Below are 24346 nucleotides of genomic sequence, written 5' to 3'. Positions count from 1 at the left end.
CAATATTTTCGCAGTTAGAATTGTTTTGATATTTGCAATTTTAGTTTTCCTCATTGATGTTGTTTGACATGTACAAACGTACATTTTCAAGACACTGGGTTGTACATGTACACTTATAGGTATATTCACTCAGGATACTTTTTCTTATGATGATCGCGTACAGTCTATAGAAAAAGAGAACTTTTATTTAGTGTTTAGATATTACATTTTTGGTGTAGACTAGAAGGAAAATTTATGTGTATTTTTGAACAATTTGGGGAATTGAAATTCATAAATGAATCTTTTCTGTGCAATACAATTTTTAAAAGTTGATTAATTTTATGCGCACGCTAGTTTTGAACTGAGCTTTGTGTAAATCTTTCTCTTTTGCCGGTATAGCTGACGCTAACCACCAGGGGTCTGCCCCAGCTGGACCCAGCCGGCAGCTTCGTCTACAAGTGCAAGTTTGGGGATCTCCCTTTGCAGCCAGCCGCGGTGGACTTTGCCAACAACGCCTCCAAGGTCCGCTGCTACACGCCCCCAAGCGACCAGCTTCCGGCAGTGCAAGGTAAAGGAGGGGAGGGGGGGGAAGATGTAGAAAAATCATATGATCAGTGAAAAAAGTCAAACCCAGACAGGACTGGTTTCTGATTACCAAGCAGTCATCTCTGCAGACAAGACGGCTGACAAATTGCATTCATGTTTCTGTCCCACCCTCACAGATCATTTATTCATTGGTTAATAATTTCATCCTCGTTTTCTCATATTTCTGCACCAACCTTTCAGAGAAATTTCAGTTTTCCGTCATTAATTAGATTTCATTTATCTTTAATCGGAAAACTTTCCATTTCCCGTCGTCTATCAGATTTCATTTATATTTAAATACAAGTTTGTGCATAAGCCTGGGGATGTCAGCACAGTTATGATGTGATCTTACCAAATTAGATGGAGCTACGGAGTAAAGAAAAATTACTCGATGAATTTTATTGTATCATCAAGGTACTCATTTTTAAAAACAAGTTTTCTCATTCTCGATGTAAAGAATCATAAATTTGAATGAGGCCTTTAGGAATCATAAAAGAAAACACCTGTTCATATGTGTTGGTCTAAGCGTATTCCTATTTTAATTTTTCACAGAAACTCATGCTTATAGGTTCTGAGTACGTGTATATCTTTACCAATAGAGTTTTTGTTCTTATGGGTTCTGGAAACGACTTTCCTGTTCTAGCAGGACAGGAGGAACAACTTGAGTTAATGATGTTGATAGAGCAGCATTTCCCCTGAACACAAAAGTGCCAGCTTGTTACATCCTGCAGCTCTCCCTGTGATCAGTTTCCTGGGTCTTGTAGCATGTTCTTGTCAATGCACAGGACCCTTGGGCTGATAACCTTAATCTCATTCAGGTGTACTTGAGGCAGCCAGCAGATGGCAACAAAAAGCAACGCAGCTGAAAACAACAATTCCTTGCAGTTGAAGTAAGAAATCACAGGGCTTGGAATGAAATGCAACCGTGGAGTTTGTGGCGCTGTACACAGCATTGGATAAACGCCGGCCTCTGCACCATCGAGTAATAGAATCAGCTGTCACTTTTGTTGAATGCTGAAATTCAACAGCATACAACTTCTGGCACCTGTTGCAATTTGTTGTACCTTAGGATGAGGGATGATACCCAACAGACTTTTCATAGACGGCCATCTTGATTTTCTACCATTCAGGGTGCAGACCACTAATTCAAGTGAGAATTTTTGACCAGCTCATTAGCATTAAAAGTGCCCCCACAGTATCTTTTGAAAAAGGAGATTGTTTGGCCCCCAAAATGGTGAGATTGTGTAAATTGTTGCCAGGATCAACTCCCTGGGTCTTTGAGCTTTCATATGAGGGCAGAAGGGCTAAAAACTACGGTTGAAAAATGGTCCTAAGTGCCCGAGAAAGTTGAGGGTTGCCACTTGAAAAATGGCTGCAATCAGACTTCTGAAAAATCACCTTTTGGAGGGTGATTTTGTTTTGTGGGAATAATTAAAAATGTAATTGGTTAACCCACAAAAAATTGAAAAGAAATTGAAAGATAAGTGACCAGACAAGAATTTCATTTGTGTTTCAGAAATCTCAGGGATGTTGGCTTGCATGCTATTGGGCCCTGAACGGTGCTGATTTTACACTGTTTTCAATGGGGCTTGAATTAGTGGACTGGACCCTTCAAAGCAATGTAACCAAACTGAGGCTTGAAGGAAAAGTAATCTGTTCCCTTTTATCAATGTATGTGAAGTTATATCACTTTTGCCAATGGGTCTACAGGGAACAAGACAAACATGGTAGCATCATTATAAAGGTCTATCCCAAGGACATGACACTTTAGAATGACAACACCAGGCGTGTTTAACCACGGACCATTTACCCTAATCGTCGGTGGTTTAACAGACCCTGTTGCCATGGAAGTGCTGTTTCTAGTCTGTGTTATTTTAATGTAATTTTGGCTTCCTACATGGGAACCAATGGTCTGGAACAACGAAAATGCCAAGGACACAGGCAAACCATCATAAACATCCATCTGGCCATGATTTGAGAAAGTATTTTTAAAAAAATAAGGAAGAAGAAAAGAAATTGAGTCTGACATGAGTCGGCAAACTGATGCTTGAGCTGGGGGGGCATGCAAACAGGGCATCATGCAGCAAGTAATGCCATCAACTGCAAGGCGAGATTTCTGGCATCTCTGTGGATTATGCATGAATGCGTGTCCGAGATGAAAGACTTCCCCCGGCTGTCCCAGCACCGTAACGCGTCCAGGGAAATCACGTCCGGCTGGTCCATTTGAGTCATGTTATTTCCTTGCGTAGGTGAGGCTAGGCCACAGGATTTTTTCTCCGTCTACGTTAGTCTTAGGCAGTGTGGTAAAAAAGATGACAATGCTCGTACACACTGAGGTACGTACCGGTACGTTGTTGGTCTCTTCCCCCCCTCCCCCCATATCCATAATAATATCGTTACCTTAAGGTACCTGTCCATAAATGCTTGCTCATTCGGGAACAGTGCAGCAGGACTCACCGGTGGGGTTTCATTACAAATTTTCTTAGGGGAATTTGTTTCTGGCCTGTTGTGACAAGACAGACTTTTCCCTCAACCTCAGGTTCCCCCGGGGAACTGCATAAAAACCCCTCCGTTACAGTAAGCAGTAAACGTATATGATCCTTTCTCTCTTAAGCCACTGACCCGTTTGTTTCAAGAAATTACAGTTCTGTAGTGTTTCAGCTATGTTGCTCAGTGTAAATTTACGCAAGGTTGTTCTTTTCTGGATGGACAAACTCTGTTTCTTCAGAACTTAATGTTGAGAGCCGAGGTTGGAGCCTCATAGGAAATAAACCTGCAATGATCCATTAGTTTTTGTTTTTTAACCCCTATTGCCTTTGGGGTTTTACGGAGCCCAGGTTCCAAATTCCATTTTCACCCTAGTATTTAAAGATGTAGTATGAGACTGGTTGGCATGAGTCACTTACCGGTAATATGCATTTTAATTGTGCAGCAATTTTGATCATACATGAATGTATCTTCCAGATTTCCTGGAATGCTGCAGTGCTGTAGACCAGACTTCTTACAACTATCACAAAATCCCATAAGACTCAACACAAGAGTTAACACAAGTCTGCCTTGAAGTCACAGGCTATTCAAATGAACAGCAATGTGACACCATTCCTTTGTCGTTATTCACCCTGTTTGTTTCATGACTGGGGTTGTGAGTAGCCTTGTGTGTGCCATCTTGTAATACATGCAGGTCTTTGATAATCTTGACTACTACTCTGTAATACAGTTTACATGCTCTGGCATAACAAAGTTACTCCTGTCTGAGGGAAGGTGAATCAATTTTTTTTTGTCTGAAGTGCAGTTCTGAACCAAGTACTATTCCCCGTGGCATGAATAAACTCTCAAGCCTGAATTGCATCCAAGTGTGATTCCCAATTTTTTTTTCCAAGGAATGAAAGTTGGGAGCAACCGATAAATGTAACCAGCCTGCAACACTCAAAGTGCATACAGCTATTCCTATTCCATATTTTGTTCCGAGATCGTTGAGTCAGGGACTTAATGAACTTGCCGGGTGTCCTGGTGCCAACCCAGTTTAGTAACATATGTTGCATTTCCCTCAGCAGTTCTGCAGGAGACTTTCCTGAACATTGCTGAAACCCACTGAAATTTATAGTGTGCAGGAAATCAATGACACATCTGTTTTTACTCACTTTTCAAAGGGGCATCAAGCCCCCCCTCTTGTAGCAAAAATATCTTCTTGAATCTGAATCTTCTGAAACCTCTTGGCAGAGTTTGAAGGATCCTGATAGCTGTGGTTGATTTTGTTTAATTCACCTTGATGTACATGTATTTGTATTGAATCAATCAGAACCTGTTATATTGTTTATCTTTGATTTTGCTGTTGTGTGTTATGTATGTGTAAATTGGGAATGACAGTATTTTCTGACATGTGACAGATCTTTACCATCTGTCAATTTGTAGTAGGTCATCTACTTCCTGTCCCCCCCCCATTAGATTTATTACTTTACATGTACAAAAGGTCGAACCAGTGAATTTGTTGTACCAGTGAATTAGGCCGAGTGTAGATCAGTGGCTGTGTCCGAATTAGTTGGCCGCGGCTTGAAATAACATACAGCTTGTAGCTGCAACCATAGACTTGTGCGTAATTTCAAGCGAGGGCTAAATACTTCAGAAATGCTGTCTGTAGCCGGCAGCAAAGCATGCACATCAGTGAGAATGGCCGCAGCAGCTAGCCAGTGGCTTAGCAGATGTGCCATCGCCAGCCGCAGCCGTGACTTCTTGACACAACCCTATATTTTGGCAAGGACTCTTAGAGGATGAACGGACACCAAGATGGGGAGAGGCTGCTTCCTTTGGGTAGGAAAGAGCTTGAGGAAGTTACTGCAGATTGCTGACAGTGGCAGAGTGCAACTGAACTCTGAACTGCACTGCAGGTTACTTTGAGAGGCAGAATGGCTGTGTCAAAAACGGGCTTCCAGAGCTACGGCTAGGTCTACAGAAGATCAGTCACTTGATTTTTGACAGTCAGCGTTCAATCGACATGGATGTGCACAGAAATACGCACGCTCTCGAAGTCTCTCGACATTCCAGTGTACATGAAGCTACCAGTTGAAATACACAGATTCGAAAATGCACATGCCTCCATGGACACGGTACGCTTCCTTTGCTCGTTATGTTGCATCACCTGAAAGACCTGTATTGTCTGCGATACATCTCCACATATTTTTGAAGGACTGAAGACTTACATGTAGACCTAGCTCTGTACAACGAATTCTGATGCAGCCAAAGATAAAGAAATAAGGGTTTGGTCTGCTGTTACGTGAATAATGCAAATGTCACAGTGCTGAGATGTTACAGCAAGATGATCCAAACTGAACTAAAGATGTGAACTTTGACCCTTTTTTCACAGGTTTCCTGCGTGTCAATCTTTCTATCCATGCCACGGAGACCAGCCTGGACATCGTCAGCACCAACTTTGACTTCTACGACTGCAGCACTTTCACCAGCTGCACAGCCTGCGTGGGCAACGAGTACAGGTGCGACTGGTGCATCTTTGAGAACCAGTGCATGGGAAATTCCTCGTCCTGTGACGCTGACGGTATCGTCACCAAACAAGAGGTTGGTGCTTGTGTGGTGGCAGTGCAAATTCCTGTGATTAAAAGCAACAAAAGTAATGTCTGAAAACTCAGAGAACACTGCAGAAACATCTACGAAGGCTGAATTAGAGTTCATGCACAGTTTTCAAAGAAGCAAATGTGTGAGGCCAACAGCAAATGTCACAATGAACACTAATCGCTTTCAATAAGTCTCATGATAAGCATGGAGGGGCTGTATCCGTGGAAACCAAGCAGATCATATGGATGGGTCAACATAAAGGATGACTAGAGAATGTTGTAACAATCATGACTGTGAGAGTCATATCACACAGGGCAATGTCTACACAACTAGTTCAAGACAAAGTCCATGAAGAAAGCAAAGTATGCACATTTGTGGCCCGGTTTCCATTAACGATTGGGAAGATACAGTTTATGTTCTCTACTTGTGGGTATTTCAAGACTGTCAGGGATTCAGATGCTTCCAGTTTGCCGGTGAAATTTGCCCGGTGATTTGGCACAAAGGAATGCCTCTAACTGTCTGGTTTCTCTTGATGTCGGCAGGGTGTGTCTAATAGGAAGATGGCCTGCCCTCGTATTGTGAATGACGGCAACGAGATTCTCATTCCAGTAGGAGTCAGCACCAGCTTCGGTGTCGCTGCTGCAAACCTGCCATTACCCAAGGTATTACTGTCTCATACTTACGCTTACTGATGAAATTAAAACTGCTTATTTATATTATTGATTGGTGCTGATAGGCAGCCTTACACAAGGACGTAAGCCATGTCTGAATTAGCAGTACATGTACTTGGCAGTGGCTGGAAGTCACATGTGCATCTATGGAAGCTGCTAGCTAGTGGCTGCGTCATTTCCCCTAGATTGGTGTGTTTCTGCTAGCCGTAGCCAAGTAAATTGCACATAGTGACTGCATTCATTTCCCTTAGACTGGTGTGTTTCTGCTAGCCGTAGCCAAGTAAATTGCACACAGTGACTGCATTCATTTCCCTTAGACTGGTGTGTTTCTGCTAGCCGTAGCTAAGTAAATTGCACACAGTGGCTGCATTCATTTCCCTTAGACTGGTGTGTTTCTGCAAGCCGTAGCCAAGTAAATTGCACACAGTGACTGCATTCATTTCCCTTAGACTGGTGTGTTTCTGCTAGCCGTAGCTAAGTAAATTGCACACAGTGGCTGCATTCATTTCCCTTAGACTGGTGTGTTTCTGCTAGCCGTAGCCAAGTAAATTGCACACAGTGACTGCATTCATTTCCCTTAGACTGGTGTGTTTCTGCTAGCCGTAGCTAAGTAAATTACACACAGTGACTGCATTCATATCCTTTAGACTGGTGTGTTTCTGCTAGCCGTAGCCAAGTAAATTACACACAGGTTCAAAGATTGCCAACATGTAACAAGGCACTTGTAGCTTAGTATAGTAGAGCACTCACGCTGTATTCCAAGTGGTGGCAAGTTCACACATACCTAGTTCTGTCTTCTTTTTATTCAACAGAACGTTGCATGCAGTTTTTAGTTTGCTTACAAGAATGTCCAAGAATGAAATTTGGAACAGGTTTTTCAGAGAACAAGTTGTGGGTTGCATTAAAGTGAAACTTTAGAATAGTTATCCACAGTCACTGATATGAATGCAGTACAGCAGTTGAAAACTTCATTTAGCCTGTCAATTGAAATTTCACTTTTTAAAATTTCATTGTACAAGACGGCTAAGCCGTAAAACTTTGTTAGGTATTATATGTATTGCACATGTGTAAGTTACACTTCGTGATAACTTTGTTCGGTATTACATAAATTGCACATGTGTAAGTTACACTTCGTGATAACTTTGTGCTGCAGCTGTATAATCTCAATGAATGAAAATTGATTCGTTTATCCAATTCAGGCTGGTGGAAGTTTGGGCTACAAATGCATCTTGGAATATGAAGGCTCGATGCAAGTGGTTCAGGCTAACAGAATTGACGAAAGTAGCCTGGAGTGCCAGTCAAAAGAGGTAAGCGGTGTCCACGCACAGTCAGTATGATGTGTTCTGGATTGACTTACAGACAGGCTATAGGCATTGATTGGCTCATTACTTGTCAACGCCATCTGTTTTGTTAGCTTGTTGGATTGTCTGCTGTACCATACGTGCCTAGTGGCCCCCATGCCTTCCACCAGATGAATATAGCACCTGGGCCATAGAGAGACTGACAATCAAAATGGCCTGTAATTGATGTGGGCCCTTTGAGCAATTTACAGTGCAGAAGAGCTACCATCAGCGATGTAAATCCTACGTAGTCTACTGTGCATCCTCCAACCTGCATTGTTGGTCTACACATCTACAGTGTACCTGCCAAACAAATTGACACAGTTATTTAAATGCAGAAGTAGAAAGGAGAAGATGACATCTATTTGAATCAAGTTAAATCGGTTTATTATGAACCCCTCCAAACAATTGGAACAGCAGGTACTGCTTAAACCTTTTTGTGTGTGTAATTATCAAGTAAATGCTTCTAACCAGTATCTTCCCTTGCTTGGCGGCCCATTGGAAAGGATCGAGTGTTTAAATTTCTTTAAATGAAATCTTTGTTTGGGATTTTTGCAGTATCAATACACCTCGGATGTCAATGATTTGCCAGTGGTTCTAACAGTGGAGTGGAATGACAACTACAAAATTGACAATCCTGATGACCTCGCTGGTGAGTACTGACCTCTAGTATTACGGCCACCAAAGCTTTATTTGTATCTGCATGTAGGACTTAATGTATTCAAGGCCTGTCATTAATTAAAACAACGACAGCTCTTTGTTGGTATTGGTGCTGAAACAATGAGGCTATTCATAATTTGTGTAACCTAGTTCTGGTTAGATTTTTGTCCCACATGGCAAACTGATACTCCATTCACTGCATTCATAATATCCTCAGCCCAGTGTTACTTCACTTACAAAATGAACTTTCCAGGGACCACATTTCATCACTTGAGATGTATTAATAGAAAAAGGTATTAATAATGGACAATTGCGGAAAGACGGGAAATAGGTGACTCTCTGAAGTGGAATTTCCAACCAGGCTGTGTGCCGGAGAGACGATGGTGTGACTGACATTCCAAAAAGACATTGACTTGACACAGGTCTGGTCCTTGTGACTGGCTCCACTGACCGTAATAAATCCCTCTGCCGTAGCAGGGATGTGCAGGCCCGTTGACAGGCCACGTGATGTGAATGATCTTGGCCCCGAAAATGTCATGCAGCTGGTTCTCATTTCCAAGAGGGGGGTAGATAGGAGGGGTAAGAGAGAAAAGAATGATCAACGCTCAGGGGAGGAATCTGTTTGTAGTTAGGCCGCCAGAAGGACTGGATTGGATTGTGGCACCTGAGTGGGAAGCCGTCTTCGGATACCTGGTATTGTGTCACTTCCGACGCTCAATCATAACGTTTGGCGCGCCAAGGCAAGCTGAATGCCTGTTGGGTCTCCGATGGGCGTGATAGATCAATCATTGATGAAACGAGACTGCCGTTAATTTTATGGATCCCCTGCCATCCACGTTTTTCGGCACAGCACAGATCTGTTTGGTTTGATCATTCGGCGGGAATTGTTTGAAATTGGGGGCCCAAGTTGAAAGTTTGGCGTTGTGTCGTGTAGAAGTCTGCAAAGTGGTAACTGAAATTTGCGATAAACTTATGTGAAAAGATAATTCAAACTGGCCACTTGGGTTTCGTGATGGCCTGTTTAATTGCATTGCTGGCTGTTAGCCAATACATCTGAAGAGAAAGTGTGTATTTCATGCAGTTCATGTGCATATTCTGACTGCATTTTCTTCATAATCGATTATCTTTTTGTGTGTGTGTGTGTCTCTCTCTCTCTGTCTAACCCTTTTCTTCTCAATTTTTGAGCCAGGTCAGTGTTAGCTTTTGTCCCTCATTTCACTGGAGTTGTAACTTGCAAGAAGATAATAAAGCCATTTGTGAGTTAAATTTGAATAAACTCTGGTACACTAAGTTATATGATTGCGCATAAACGTAACAGTTTGAATTTGCTTTACTTCATGATTCAGTGCGAGCTTTCGCATAGCGACCACCATCTCTGGAATGGACTGGTTCCTTTGTACCCTCCTTATCTATTGAGAAAAGTGTATTGGTGAAAGGTATCTCTTATGTAACTAAGCAACAGCTTGCACAGAATCACGAGGTATAGCAACAGTGGTTTTAGTATGGAGAAATCAAATTATGTTCACGTGAATTCATTGTACCAGATTTTATTCAAATTTAACTCGCAAAAGGCTTACTAACAAAAACAGCTTTTTAATAGTTCTCCCTTGCCAAAATTGGAACAGATATTTTTCCCCCTTGCCGGAAGTAGAATTACATTTTCTGCTGGTCAGTTCAAAGTTCTAAAAACCACCTTATGGTGTATTCCTTTCTACCGTGATGGCTTTCATTTTACCTTTCAATAATGGAAACTGATTTTGGACGTTGAAATTAATCTTCATTTTCATGATTTTTTTGTCACTGTCACATTAACAATTCATCAAAGATAAGTTCCCCTCCCCCAAGAGGAGGAGGGCTTGCGAGCTTGGCAAGAACAAGCTGTTTTTTTCTTGTCCAGACACAGTCATCAGTAATAGTTGGCAGTCACCGAACCACAACCTCAATAGCTTCATGGCAGTGAAAATCGCCGGGCTGTAGTGACTCACGATCCCAACTTTTCGAAATGCCTAATTTAGCAACTTCACCGTCGACCTTTCTCGCCAGAGGTGGAATATACCGTTACTTCAGGCCAGCTCATTTCTGTCATGAGCCCGATTCACTCCCTGGATGTGATTCCCAGTGGTCCTTGGCAGAGCAGAACATGTACCATTTGCTCTTCTTGGAAGAAAAGTTGGGGGGGGGGAGATGATCAAAGAAAGCTGTTGAGCACATGTAGAGGAAAAAAAGAAAAAGGATTTGATTAAGCATTCACTTGCGCAAGTCGGAAGTACGCTTCGTCACACTGAATTGGAGAGAATTAGATTTACTTGAGTTCTACTAATTTGTGACTGCGCAACCTCAAAAGTGAAGTAGCAATTAGATATGGACACTGCACAGCCATGTGTTCAACGATCGATCGTGGTTGTTCTGGCAAGAAAGACCGGGTATTTGCAGAATTGGGGCCCAAAGAATTGTGGAAGAATCTCAAGTCGCAGCCTGGAATGTGTTGATGGTGTCCTTACACTGATTTGATATACGTGCACTACTGCACTTGTTAAGTCCAGTTGGCCCGCTGAAGTGATTTATATGGTGTTCGCTGGGTGAGGTCTCTTTTTGGGTAGGGTTTGTCATTCCTACGTGTGCCATAAATTGTGGGTACTAATGAGGTCAGTGCAGCGACCTTTACCCTCCTCAGTCACCAAGGTCATTGCTCCCCCCAAGCTGCCCAGACCACAGAGAAAGTTTAACTGAAAGAAGTTGTGACCAACTGACTGTTTAATCTGGACATTGTCTTGTGGATGTTTTTGGTCTTGTCATCTGTTTTTCATGAGACCCATTTGTGTACTGAGAGTACTTTACGTTTTACAGCTGTAAAAATTTCCTCGAATGAGCTCCTTTCAGCACTAAAACAGCATGTCAAAAGGTGAAACCTGTAACATCCTTAGAAATGTCAGATATTTTGCTTCAGTATATCGATTGCTGCGTGATAGTGTTATCAACATAGTAGTGAAGTAAACTGCAAATCAGTGTAAAAAAGAAAGCTGCATTCATATTCAAACAAATTTGAAAGTCAACTCATTCCTTCTATGAATGAGTCAAATCAAAGTAAAAGGGCACCCTAGAGTACCCTTTGACCTAAGGGTGATCTTGGCTAACGGAGCAGGATTCCTCGAGAAGGCCGGGAGGAAGTTGAAGGTGCTAACACGCAGAGCTCCTTGGCAGTTAGACATGTTGCTTGACTGCCAGCATCAAACCAGTTGCCGAAAAGGTCACCACTTCCTCGCTGTGGGTTCAGAAATAGCCGCACCGAATCCGGAACAGACGTTTTCGTTTGTGTTCTCATGGAGAGAGAACGTTCCCATGGACTGTCAAAATACATGTTTGGTCAGTGTGGGATGCTCATTTCCTACATTGGCCTTGGTGGAAAAATCATAACCATTTTCTCTCTAGACAGGTACACGTGTCAAAGTTGTGTTAAGATCACTTTGCAGATTGTTTACAGCAATTTTGGAGTAGGGAAACATCTGTGATTGGATGTATGAGGCATATGGAAAGTTTGGACAAGCAGAAATTGTGACAGGCATCAGCAGTCTGGCAAAATACTGAATGTTTTAAACAAAACCAGTTTTTTGGTTTTTTTTTCAAGGAAGTAGCATGGTGTTTTTGTATCTTGGGTTGAGCATCTTTTCCTCCTGTTTGTGCGTGTATCTTTATTTGTTCAGCAAAGGTCGAGCAGGGTACCCCACCAGACAGTGATTAATTCCTACCGCTGCTGCTGCTCTAGGAAATTCCCCATTAGGATATTTTAGCAGGAAATATCAAAGAGTTCAAAAGAAATAGCTTGCCAAAATGAATGTTAGTTTTGAGGTCCCAATTTGTAGCCTTTGGTAGTGTTTTCCCTGGGTAGCTAAGTACCACTGACTGAGACCGACCCACACTAGGTGCTGTGAAAGGGGGAGAGGGGGTCTCGGCCCGTGTCCTGACGGATCGGGGGATGTGACCTTTCCATGTCACTTCCCCCCCTCCTCTTTCTTAATTTCCTGTCCAGTAATTGTGTTAATTTTTCTGGGGCTCTGATGTAGGACATGAGATGCATCTGACGGTTTGTTATTGCCACTCTTGAGAACAGTCATTTTTTTAGTGGTTTTCTTTTTTGGTCAGAGTGAGAGGCTATCGAAAGAGAAGGCTATAAATTCCAACATGCCTCGATGTCACATTGGCAGTAGCCGCTGAACACGTTTTTGCACTGTGGTTTGTGTTTGCCTCTAAGCGCTCGGTGATTGTCGCAGCCCAGTCTGACAATAAATAGGAAACATTCCAAAAATGCCCGATTGCTGCCTGCAGCTTAGTCAGACGAGTGTGACCAGAAATATCCTAGGGATACTTGTGTTTTGCTTGCAATCAACTGCAACTTATTGCCGCAAGCAGGAAATAGACTTTAGACCTTCTTTTGCCATCGCGAATAAACTTTTTTGTAGTTTGTAATTTTATTCTCCTCCGTCCAAAACATCAGTTTTCAAAGACTTGGTAAGAATTTGGCTGAGACTGGCCAACAACACGTTGACCGCCACTGGAAAGTTAAGTTCATAAGAGCAACCTGCACTATTTCATCACAAGGAGTGATCATGAGATCTTGTAAAATTCACTTTCGTATTAGCGCTGTAATAAAAACAATCTTAAAAACAACTTTGCTATTTATTCCCAAAATAACTGCAGTAAAAAGCATTCATTAAGGGCAATGACTACCCATAAATGTTTAGGGTACATGACCTAACACAAGCAACTGCGCAAGCATTAAACTTGATGTTGTTACGAGATCATACCAAGTACCAACAAAGAATGAATATTCAATTCCCTATACTTCAGTACACAAAGTTTTAAGGATGCAGATAACCAGCGAAAAATCACAGCAGCAATCATAGGGTACAAAGGGGTTTCGTGGTTGTGAAACAGATGGTGCATGGCAAGTGCTCGCAGCGCTCTGGCTATTGACATACCAGGCATGTCAGAGAGCGGTAATTGGCCAGATGTTATAGCCCGGGCAGTTCCAACTCCTTCTGTGTCCCTCCTCCGTGCTTCAACACTGCCTACCTGTTTGTGATGCAGTCAGAGGAAACCCTTTACACTCTGCGAAAGTCACCCCTGATTTTACCATCATAAAGTTAAGATTAACCTCTAGATGTTATGAAGTTAGACCGTTTGTAAGAGCGAGTTCTGTAAAAAGGAACATCAGGTTTCAAACAATTCACATAAGAAAAAAATCACATTGGTCAACTTCCCAATGGTTTTTCCAGATTACATCTAATGGAGCTGCTTTGACAATGGGGGCATTCAAGAGATTAAGAATTGGCAGTGTGAATCTTCTTTCACTTCCGTATTTCACTATTTCTATTCCTCATTCACATTTGTTGGATACAGCAACTGTTTTGCTGTATGAATGCGTTTCGTTGACTTCCCAAACTCATGCACACACCGGCTGACGTCCTTGTCAAGTATCAGTATGTTTCATGCTTTTTTTTGTCCACAGTTAACCTGTACAAGTGTGAGGTGAAGCGTCCCAATTGTGGTGACTGCTTGGCCGGACCTGACAAGTACCGGTGCGGATGGTGTCATGCCGACGGTGCGACCACAGGTGACGCATGCAGTCTGCAGTCAAAGTGCGACAACAGCTGGTTGAGTGGGGAGGCACTCTGTCCCGATGCCTTCATCACGGATGTACGTTTGCATTCAGTCAGTTACCTGTTTTAAAATACCGGATTGTGTATTCTTTTTTCCCCACAAAAAGCTGCTTTCAAGACTTAAATTGTGGTGCATAAGATAAGGGTTTTCGTTTTGTTTTAGGCATCGATTTGTTATCCTTTTCCTCTGTCAGTAAAATTTGGCAAAGTAGACTTGGAACAGTCAACATTGATTAGAGGTTTGAATGCTTTTTTAAAAAGGAGCCTGTAATTTTAGTCTACCAAAGTATTCCAAATGATACAGATTGGACGGGGGAAGGGAGAACAAATGCTGTGCCATGTTGCCCTGGAAGAGGAAAACTTCCTCAGCAAATGACAAACATTTGTACTCCTGATTTGGGATTAAACTGGGGCCCAGTCATTTGAAAAGGAATAAGCATGTCCTTGTCATAGCTGTGACGGTACCACTCCTGTTCTTGGTCCAGTTCTCCCCCAAGAGTGGCTACGTGAGAGGCGGCACCAACCTGACCATAACCGGTATCAACCTGGGACAGAAAGCGGAGGATATTCGCAGCGTGACTGTGGCGGGCACAGTCTGCACTATCGAACAGAGCGGCTATATTGTGGCAACACAGTAAGTCTAACACTGTGCACTCATTCTGTACACTTTGTGCATTGTCCCCATTAAAGGCACCTTTCCGTAGTCACATTTTCAGTGCACTCACAGTCCTCGTGTCTCAGTTATGGAGAGAGTTGTCCCTTGAAATGTATGTGAATGAAACATGGTAAATGGATGTCAAGATTGTGCACCTTGTAAATTTTACAGTGATAGCGCCGGGTCCTGTTCACCATACTTCCTCCAGTCTTTTTCATAACCTCAACTAGAAGTACCGGTAGACCGAGACCAGGACTCTGGTCTAGAACCCTGAAGTTTGAGCTGTGTCTTTTCTTTTACTTCCCACCCTCGTCCACCACCATGCAGAGTTGTATGCTACACCCAGGCCTCTGGTGAAAAGGAAGGAGAGATAGAGATTGTGATTGGGAGCGGAAATCAGACGGACGCTGAAGAAACTGTCACGGCTCGATCTGAGGAACCATTCAGATATGTGGTAGGCACACTAGACAACTTGCAGGGAATGGACAGAATTGTACCTGTCTACCAATCATTAAGAACAAAGTGCCAGGATAAGTTGGCCCTCACTTCTCTAGACTGATGGAACAACCTTCTGCAGTCATTAAATGATTATGAAGAAAAGAAAAACTAGGCTCCTTTGGCTTCTTTTTGACAGAAAATGAAGTGCCTGTCTGATGACGTACATGTAGTGTGTGGAATTTGTGCATATTATGTAATTTAGATTTGTCACTGGTGCTTGTAATAATTGCTAAGGTTTTGAGTAGTGGTTTTAATAAATCGAAATTATGATAAAATGAAAGCCTTGTACTGAGTTTTGTTTAAGCAAGCTGTTGTGTCACTCTGACTTAACTCTGCTCTGCTCTGTTGTATTTTTTGTGCAGAATTTGTATTTCTCAGTTTGATGCTTCCTAATTTGATTTTTTTCTTTGTCTTGTCAAGGTGCCAGAGCTGACAGCTGTTCAGCCGTCATTTGGCCCAGTGTCAGGAGGGACCAGTATTACCATCACTGGCAATTATCTGGACGCTGGCCGAGATGTCATCACCGTGGTGGGTGGACCGGAATGCAAACTCATCAGGTGAGCACCGAGTATTCTGAACAGAAAGTGGTGGGAGTGCACTCCCCTTTAATGGTTGGCAGATCGTGAGAAAAAGCCAGTTCATGCAAAGCCACTTTCACCTGGATATCTAGCTTGCTACTGCTGAATTCAAAGTCGAATAACCATGGACACGAAAGATCACAGTGACGAGAGGGAATTCCTTTGTCATAGTTCAGTTGAATAACATGTGCCTTGTCCTGAGACTGAGAACCTGACTTGTAAAACTTGCCTCATGAGGATATGGCTTGTGAGGATGTACCTTTTAGGGACATGACTCGTGATGACATTGCCTGTGAGGACATGACCTGTGAGGACATGAGCTTTTGAGGTGACATTCGTGGACATGACCTTTGAGGACATGACTTGTTAGGCTGTGTCCTTTAGGGACACAAACGTATATCTAATCGTGAAATTCCGTATTCCTTTCCACGCTCTCCCTGCACAGGCGATCATTAAACGAGTTGGTATGCAAGACGCCCAACAGCGCTGTGGGTATCAGTCAGGCCTCAGTACAAATGCTCTTTGATGGGGAGGCAAATGATGCCAGCCTTAATTTTGAATACAGGCAAGATCCTGCGATCACCGGTCTGAATCGATACAAAAGCATAAAAAGGCAAGTGATATTCACATTAAGTTTTTTCAAACTACAGGGAGGTAGGAAAAACATGAATCTTTGTGGAAGAGAAAAGCAAAAATCGGAAAAAAAGTTGTTCCCATATGAGGAAAGTGAAGAAAATTGATAATTTGCACCACTGTGTATTAGGACCAGATGTAAAGCCTCATATGTTTGATGACGTAAACAGGAAAGCATTTTCTACATGTAGTTTTCAAACTAAGTTTCTAAACAGGACTTCTTTCACACACTTTTCATTGCCTATTAAGTAAATGGTACACGTAGCATTTAAAGCAGTAGGATTGTTAACTGGCACCGTGGGGTTCATCTCCTTTTACAGTGGTGGATTGGATATCAAGGTGGAGGGGACCAACCTGGATGTGATACAGAACCCCGAAATACAGTTCACCATCAACAACAAGACCAAGTTGACTTTGGTAGGTACCCCAAGGTGGCAAGATTAGGGCTGTCTGCGAAGCTGTGGGGAGGTCTTACTCATAATTATAATGTGTCTCTTTGGCATTGGCTAAAGTCTGAAAGTGAACAGTGAGGAAGGGAGTTCGAATGACAAGTATTATGAACAGGCATACGCGACTCTGAGGAATTTCACCATCGTAGCTTCGGTATTACTATCTTCACAAAGACTGTCAGACATTTTAAAACTTGGTACTGATTTGGCTCAATTGCAACATTTCTTATTTGCACATCGTGACAAAATGAGGGACAGATACTGTGATACATGTACCTTACTAGACCTTTTATAAAATGTGCTCAGTACATTAGCAAAGTATTATTTGAAAATCTGAACGTTTGAGACCACTCATGAGGAGTTTGTTGGACCGATATAGCATTGCCACCAAAGTATGCTGAATATATTAACACTTTCCCATTGCAACATTGCCTCTCAGGCCTGCAACGTTCTCAGCCAGGCCGAAATGATCTGCCCCTCGCCGGACGTCAGCCCCTATGCCGTCCAGGCCGTGCCCAAGGCCAACTACGGCTTTGTCCTGGACGGCGTCCAGAACTTCACCTCCCTGAAGGACTTGACCACGGTCCAGCCCTTTAAGTTTTTCCCGGACCCCGTCTACTACAAGTTTGATGACCAGAAAAACATCCGGAAGTTGAAGCTTGATCAGACACTCATCCTGGAAATACAAGTGAGATTTCATAAACCAGTGCCCTATTAGTCGTACTGGCTTGTTAACTGTATTGTTTTTCAGTCCGTGCATTAATTGACACGCAGTTGAAGGAATCGTGGACTGAGTGCTACTACATGCTCTAGGCATGCTTGACTCACAATACTTCATTTGTATATGCGCTTTTGCTGAGACTGCTTGTTTGAATTGATTTCTTCCGACAGATTCCAAATTCTTACCAATTTCATGGAAGAGCGTAGCAGAAAATGCTGCCTAGCAACAACTGTTTAACCCTAACCTTCTAAGGTGTATGTAAAATCGTATTCATAAATACCTCCGACAGTCTCCCTATTGAGCGACGTGCAACGTGACCGTGCATTAATATTTGATAATGCCCGCTGCCTGCATACGAGACAGTTTAATCAATTCTGATTGGTTAAGAGTCTCTGTGCACGCGGCCCGCCATGCTGGGGCCAAGTCCATATAAAGAGATTCTATTGGACAGCTTGTTAAAGGAATATACCATAAAATGAACGGGGGTGTTCAGGAAAATGAAAGTAAAATTCTAATACAGAATCAGTGGAAATCCATCATATTATGACTTCTCTTGTCTCTGACTAAAATGGTATTTATGAATGGAAAGTAAATATGTGCTTGGCCGATCTTAAACTTACGTTTAAGATCGGCTCAGGAGACTGAACGCTGATAATGCCCTCGCCTGTGGCTTGGGCATTAGTCGCGTCCATTCTCCTTAGCTGGTCTTAAAAGCACTTTTTTCCCCGGTGGATTTTGGACTGTTGGGGCCATGCTAAGCAAAAGTATGCAGGGAGCCAGTGACATTTTGTGAAAAATATGCAGGGAGCCAATGACATTGTGGCGAAAAATGCAGGGAACCAGCTCGGCAAGCAACCTGTGTAGTGAACTTTAAATGCAGTACTTCTTGTTGTAAGCAGACAAGTCCATTGAATTGGCCCGCGATGTGTTTAGCGGATAGTGGTATTTGAGTGTGCTGCAAAGTTTGATGTTTATGATTTTGCTATAATTGATCTGTCCTCCCGTCCAATTTGCTCCACCCAGGGTGAGAATCTGACCCTTACCTACAAGGAGGGGGATGTCAATGTGACCATTGGTGACGCAGTCTGCAAAGACGTGACCCTGATTGCCACCACACTGACATGCTCCCCGCCAACTGAACAACCGCAGAGCAAGACGGGTGCAGAATTCCCTGAAGTCGTGGTAAGTTTTGTGGTTTCACACTGCTTTAGTCATCTGGAAACGAGTTCGGCTCAGTTAGTCCTTTTCTGTTTCGTGCAGTCTATCAGTCCTGGTCTTGTGTTTTTGCTCGCACTCTGTGCTGTCCTGCATTCGCTGTCTGGTTTGTGGCATTTTTCAATTTCAGCTGCGGTGATTTGTTCTTCCTCCATTCATTTGATGATAAAACATTCATGCGTGAAACCATAGGGCAAAACATTAGGAGATCTCTCTTTGTAATAGGTTGTCTGGGCACTTATAGCAGGCAGCAGTACAGCAGTCACCTCTTAGAGCTATGAAACCTGAACCAAGATACACAGAAGGTACACGGAAATGCAAGGTCAGCCAGTGTGATGAAAAGTACCAGCTGGTTACCTTGGCTGTGAGCTAGCGATCTCTTAGTCAACTCGGATAATAAATCCTAGCCTGATGGACCTTCTGATTGATACCAGTTGTACCAAATGCCCAGAAAAGCAGAAACAAAGGGTGCAAGTTTGTGTCAGTGTTCTGTCTCTTAGTTCAAGGATGAGGCTGCTGGTCCAGCTGATGTATGTACCTAATTGGTCCCAGCGAAATCACCATCGCAAAAATAAAGATTCAAGCAAAAAAGACCGGACATCATTTCTTATTTTTGTATTCACGTCTGAATCCTTACACCTCTGAAATGAAAACTTCCTGGCATTAATTGGATATTCGGCCCTACTGAAAACCCCCGGGTGATGCTGCATCTTTGACGACAAACTTACTTCATGCCACTGCCGATGTGTTGCATTGGTTTGATTTCAGGTTTGGTTTCAGCCTTCAGTTGGTTCCTTGGCCTTTCACATTGCAGGTATACCATGGCAACCGCAATTTCACCATCGGTCAGGTGGAGTATGTCGGAGAGGACTTCTCGGTCTACATCCTGATTGGAGCAGCCGTCATCATCGTCATTTTGATCATCATAATCATCTTGTGCATTTCCTACCGCAAGGCCTTTGCCAATGACACCATCGTGAAGCAGATGGAGGCCCAACGAGACCAGCTGGAGCTGCAGGTGGCCCAGGAGTGCAAAGAAAGTAAGGCATGAAATAAGGCAGAGGGGTAATTCCCCCCAACAAGTCCAATCCCTGTACACACACTAGCCTATTGTCACTTGACACATCCCCCCTAGATGTCTGAAAAGAATTCCTGAGATACCAGTATAACAATGACTGACACAAAGGCGGGGGGGTCTCTCTGTCCCATAGTTTGCATCAAATGGGATCAGTCTGGGGACCACAATTAACCCCTTCGCGACGGATGACGGTAAAAGCCGTCGTAAAAATTGAGATCCTCAGCCGACTTTTCAGCTCTTGTATATATGGTAATTGGTCTTTGTGTGTAGCCCAGAAATGAAAAGACCGAATTTGCATCATAATCACCAGCTTCACAATAGTCCCCACTTTGAAAAGAGGCAATTTGAATGTAGAAGCGTGAGTAGAGCTGCATGCCACCGTACCGCCTTTTTACTGTGTAATTCAAAGCATGCAGAGCACACAGGACCACAAACCGGGAATTTGCGGTTTGGCAAGTGGCCTTCGTGGCCAGGCGAGGCTGGAATTCTCGGAGCCGGCTTTCAGAAAAAAGTTCCCGTCGTCAAGGGGCTGAAAGATCAGCTGGGATAGCCTTGAACCTTTGAGATTTTAGTGTAAATGACTTAGAATTGTGTTGGCTTTGGCACGGTCAGGCTTTTCATGGAGCTCCGGTGCGGTAATGCAAAAGTGGTGGGCTCACATCCTGTGCACATTAAATTTCCTCTCCCCGTTGACAGTTTGTGCCAATTTTTTGCGGCATTTTCGTGGAGAGCACTTTTTAACACATTTTGGGGGTGTCTGATCATATTGGCGATTGACAGGTTAAACCATCAAACTTCCAATTTGTTTAAACATGAGGAGCTTTGTTCAAAGGTAATGCTATGCGTTAGGTCAGATTGCTGTGAAGTAATCCTGGTGTCAAGGGATTTCAAGTGTCTTTGGTTTTTGTATTCCATAGCCCATCGTTGATGTCGTTATTTATTGTCCTCGTCTCTAGCCTTTGCCGAGCTGCAGACAGACATGACGATCCTTACCGGTGATCTAGAGGCTATACCTTACCGAGAGTACCACTTGTACTGTGTCAGGACGCTCTTCCCGGACCAGCCCAACCACTGCGTGCTGAGGGAGCTTGCAGTAAGTACAAGAACAGCAGACAAATTATCTTTTTGTCTAAGACAATTGAGATACATGCAGCTGTCGGCTAGTACAGGGTGTCCCTTCCCTGTTTGTGTCGATCTGCTGCCTAGGGATGCTGGGGTTGATGGGGCTGCCGAAATGAGATCCTTAATGGAGGACTGTGCATTTTATGGCAAGTTGGAGCAATGACTACGGTTAACCGTAGTTCGACCAGCGTCACCTGAACAATGAACGGTTTGGGCCATCTAGTTGGGCCATTCGGAACCAGGCCCCTGGTGCGTAGTTGCAGCATCGGTTATCAGTTAGCGATTTCGTGTATCAGTGCAGAGGGAACCAGTCCTGCAAAAATAGTTTGATGAGATGCCACTGACAATGAACTCGGCAAGAGTTGTAGCCAAATGCAAAATATGATCGATGAGATTTGAGACTTTACGAAATGGTTTGACTAGAGCCATTCGAGTGTTATTGTATTGTGCGTGTGCATTGTTAAAATAGCAGTTAACCATTGGTCAAACAATAGTTTTCACCAGAACTTGCCCTTTGGTGTCCCTGGGCAGAGATATGGCCTAATTTTTATTTCTGCTTCAAATAATGGGATAAACTATGACAAACGCCTGTTTACCACCGTCCTTTTTTGAAAAGCTGTTGACTTGTGATTTAGCCATTAGTTAGATGCTATGATGAACTTATATCTTGGGTTGTTGCTCCCCCAACCCTACCTCCTTTCAATCCCTCTACCCCCCTTCCCTTCCACCCCGACAGCTTGCAGGGGCCAGCAAGAGCCGTATCGAGCAGGGCCTGGTCCAGTTTGAGCAGCTGGTCAACAACAAGCCCTTCCTGCTGACTTTCATCCGGACGCTGGAGGCCCAGAAGGGCTTCACCCAGAAGGACAAGAGCAACGTGGCCTCCCTGATCATGGTGGCCCTGCAGGGCAAGATGGACTACTCCACGGCCATCCTGAAGGTGCTTCTCAAGGACCTGATTGAGAAGCACGTGGAGAAGGACCGCGCCCGCCTCCTCATGAGGAGGTCAGTGGGTTTTGGGTTTTTGTTGTCGTGCTGGGTTTGCTTGCATTGTCTTGTCATGTGTTGTTCTGCCTCTGTGTGTTTGTCTACCTCCTTGTTTGTGTTGTCTTTACATTTTCGGTCATTTTGTCCCCAGAAATGAGAATGTTAAAGCCCTTCCCCACTAGCGGCAAACTGCGTCGGATGTATTTGTATGATAGCAGTTTGTTTGGTCAGACATTAGAAATGGTTTCAGCTATCTAGGAGTAAACAGGTTTACAGGCTTGCATGAGGGCTACAGTGTTTATATGTTGCATATTCCTGAGATTTCTGGTTACGTATTCACGACGTTACCTTGTTGCATATTCATGCTGGTCTCTCGCTGCATATTCATGAACGTCTCTGTATACATACTGCATTCTGCACAAAGTAATCACAATTGTGTGAGTGCGGTAAGATGTGTTACATGTCTGATAAAATAATTCACTAGAGCCTACACCAGGAGCTTTTTTTGTGTTTTGAAGTTTGTTAGCCAAGTTTATTTGAACAAACAGTTGGAGTCTGCCTCTTTTCAAGTGTACCCTGAATACTTTGGCTTGGTGAACTGCAAGTCTCAAAAGGTTCCCAAGAATGGATGGAGAGCCAGTTGGTAACTGTATGAATATTGGTCCAATCAGAGACAACCAATTTCCGAGTACCCACTGACTAGTTGCTAACTACAGGCTGAGGCACAAAGTGTGAATCGTCCCTTCCAACTGTTAGTTGAAAAGTTCCCCCTGCTGAGTTGAAGAACTTTCAACTTACCCGGAGGTTTTTATGAAACAGATGGTTGATAAATGCTGTAATCCGTTTTTGTTCTGGCTTCTTCGGACACTACATTCACGAAAGGGGAAAAGTCATCGCACAAAAACATTCAAAAGACATTGAAGTAGTTTGGAATTCATTTGTTAAGCAAGCTTGTGAAATTCTCACGTGACCCTGGATAAGACTACACATAGCATTAGATGTTAACTTTACATTAACCCTAACCCCCCAAGGGTTGCTGGCCCTAACCTTCCCCATTCACACAAAGTTAAACATCCATATGGGACTTTGTGCACTGAGGCTGTTGGACTTTGTTTTTCTGAGGTATACCAAACCCGATGCAAAAGCCAGCTGTTATGGGCCTACCAGACCTATCCCCACAGAATTAAACACTTTACTAGTGTTTATTTCTGCGTGGTTGGGGAAGGTTAGGGTTGATGAAGGAAAACTTAGCGTTCAAATGTACATTTGTCAATGCAAAATGCCATCAGCAGGTACAGTGCATGATGAAATATTTACGAAATGTCCTTTATTGTCCAGAGCGTACTTATTTCACTAATTTACTAATATGTACAAATTTAAGACTTCACTGAAAATGTTAAAAGAGATGTATTACAATATCTACAGCGATAATGAATGGGTTAGTAGATACTACAAGCACATGGCTACATTGCCTTCAGGAGTGGAATTAAAGGGAAGTGTTACGATTCTGTGGTAAGTAGGTGGTCCAAGGTTGTGCACATAATGTTGCAATACACAATTTGATTAACTAACGTGCCTTAACTAATGTAAGTAATGTAACTAACTAATAAGCATTGCATTTCAGTATGAGAAGAGGTAAAGTTCTTAAATGAAAGAATCTGCTAGGTTGATAAAAATTCCTTACAAGCGCTGGCTTCAAACTATCAGAAGTTTAATTTTCGAGTGTAACAATTCTGAACGTGCTCGTACTCCATTCGTTTGCAGTGCACTTTCTGGTTCACAGTGAACTCAAACTTCAGTACTTTATGGATGTTTCAGTTTTTGTTTTGTTCATTTATATTCCCAAATCACATGCAACTTTCCAATTACGCATTCCAAATTTTCATATTTTGATGGTTATATTTTGCCAGGATGTAGATGTCACCATTTTGAAAATAATCAAGTAATATGGTGATCACCAAGTGGACTTGGTTTTTGCCGCAATTTGCTTCTTTTGGAATTCCAGTGGCAGGGATAACTTGAATCAGTTCCCTCAAATCTTTTTGAATTATACAAGGCTCTGTGCTGGTGACTTTGAAATTTCTACTTATTCCTTGTGGCAGCCGAATTTCAGTTTGTTTTGAGTTCAGACCAGATCATTTTTCTTTGTTTAGTCAGTCATACACGTATGGCTGCTGAATATGTGAAAAAAATGGACAGATGCTTTTCATATCTGAAGCTAGCATTTTTTGTTTGAAGATTGAACTCTGTTTACTATTTAGAATTGTCAAGTTCCTTCAAAAGGGTGGATGGCTTGTATAGTATGCCAGGGTTAGTTTAACCCCTTCGCGCCGGGAGACGGTAAGAGCCGCCCTAAAAATTGAGATCCTCAGCCTGCCTTTCAGGTGAAAGAAGGCAGACCCTGGCTCTTGTATATATGATGATTGGCTTTTGTGTGTAGCCCAGAAATGAAAA

At 42.9% G+C, this 24346-nt stretch overlaps 1 protein-coding gene across 5 annotated transcripts in view; it reads left to right on the top strand.

Moving 5' to 3' along the window:
- The window catches only part of LOC110986460 (plexin-A2-like), an 80391-nt gene that overhangs the window by 43617 nt on the left and 12428 nt on the right, over positions 1-24346 (top strand). For all 5 annotated transcript variants that reach the window (XM_087136186.1, XM_087136190.1, XM_087136189.1 and 2 more), the window contains 16 exons: positions 379-547; positions 5426-5634; positions 6174-6293; positions 7502-7609; positions 8201-8294; positions 13809-13996; positions 14445-14593; positions 14942-15068; positions 15533-15669; positions 16136-16303; positions 16644-16740; positions 17212-17460; positions 18517-18675; positions 19523-19748; positions 20743-20879; positions 21645-21910. In XM_087136186.1, the coding sequence (XP_086992312.1) occupies positions 379-547; positions 5426-5634; positions 6174-6293; positions 7502-7609; positions 8201-8294; positions 13809-13996; positions 14445-14593; positions 14942-15068; positions 15533-15669; positions 16136-16303; positions 16644-16740; positions 17212-17460; positions 18517-18675; positions 19523-19748; positions 20743-20879; positions 21645-21910 (2603 nt within the window). The remainder of the gene's footprint in view (positions 1-378; positions 548-5425; positions 5635-6173; positions 6294-7501; positions 7610-8200; positions 8295-13808; positions 13997-14444; positions 14594-14941; positions 15069-15532; positions 15670-16135; positions 16304-16643; positions 16741-17211; positions 17461-18516; positions 18676-19522; positions 19749-20742; positions 20880-21644; positions 21911-24346) is intronic.

Source organism: Acanthaster planci, linkage group LG04 (genome assembly GCF_054643075.1).
Source record: "Acanthaster planci isolate LZ-2023a linkage group LG04, COTS_SCS, whole genome shotgun sequence".
In the NCBI taxonomy this organism is placed as follows: Eukaryota; Metazoa; Echinodermata; class Asteroidea; order Valvatida; family Acanthasteridae; genus Acanthaster; species Acanthaster planci.
Note: the sequence above shows the minus strand (reverse complement) of the source record. Positions and strands in the feature narration are given on the sequence as shown.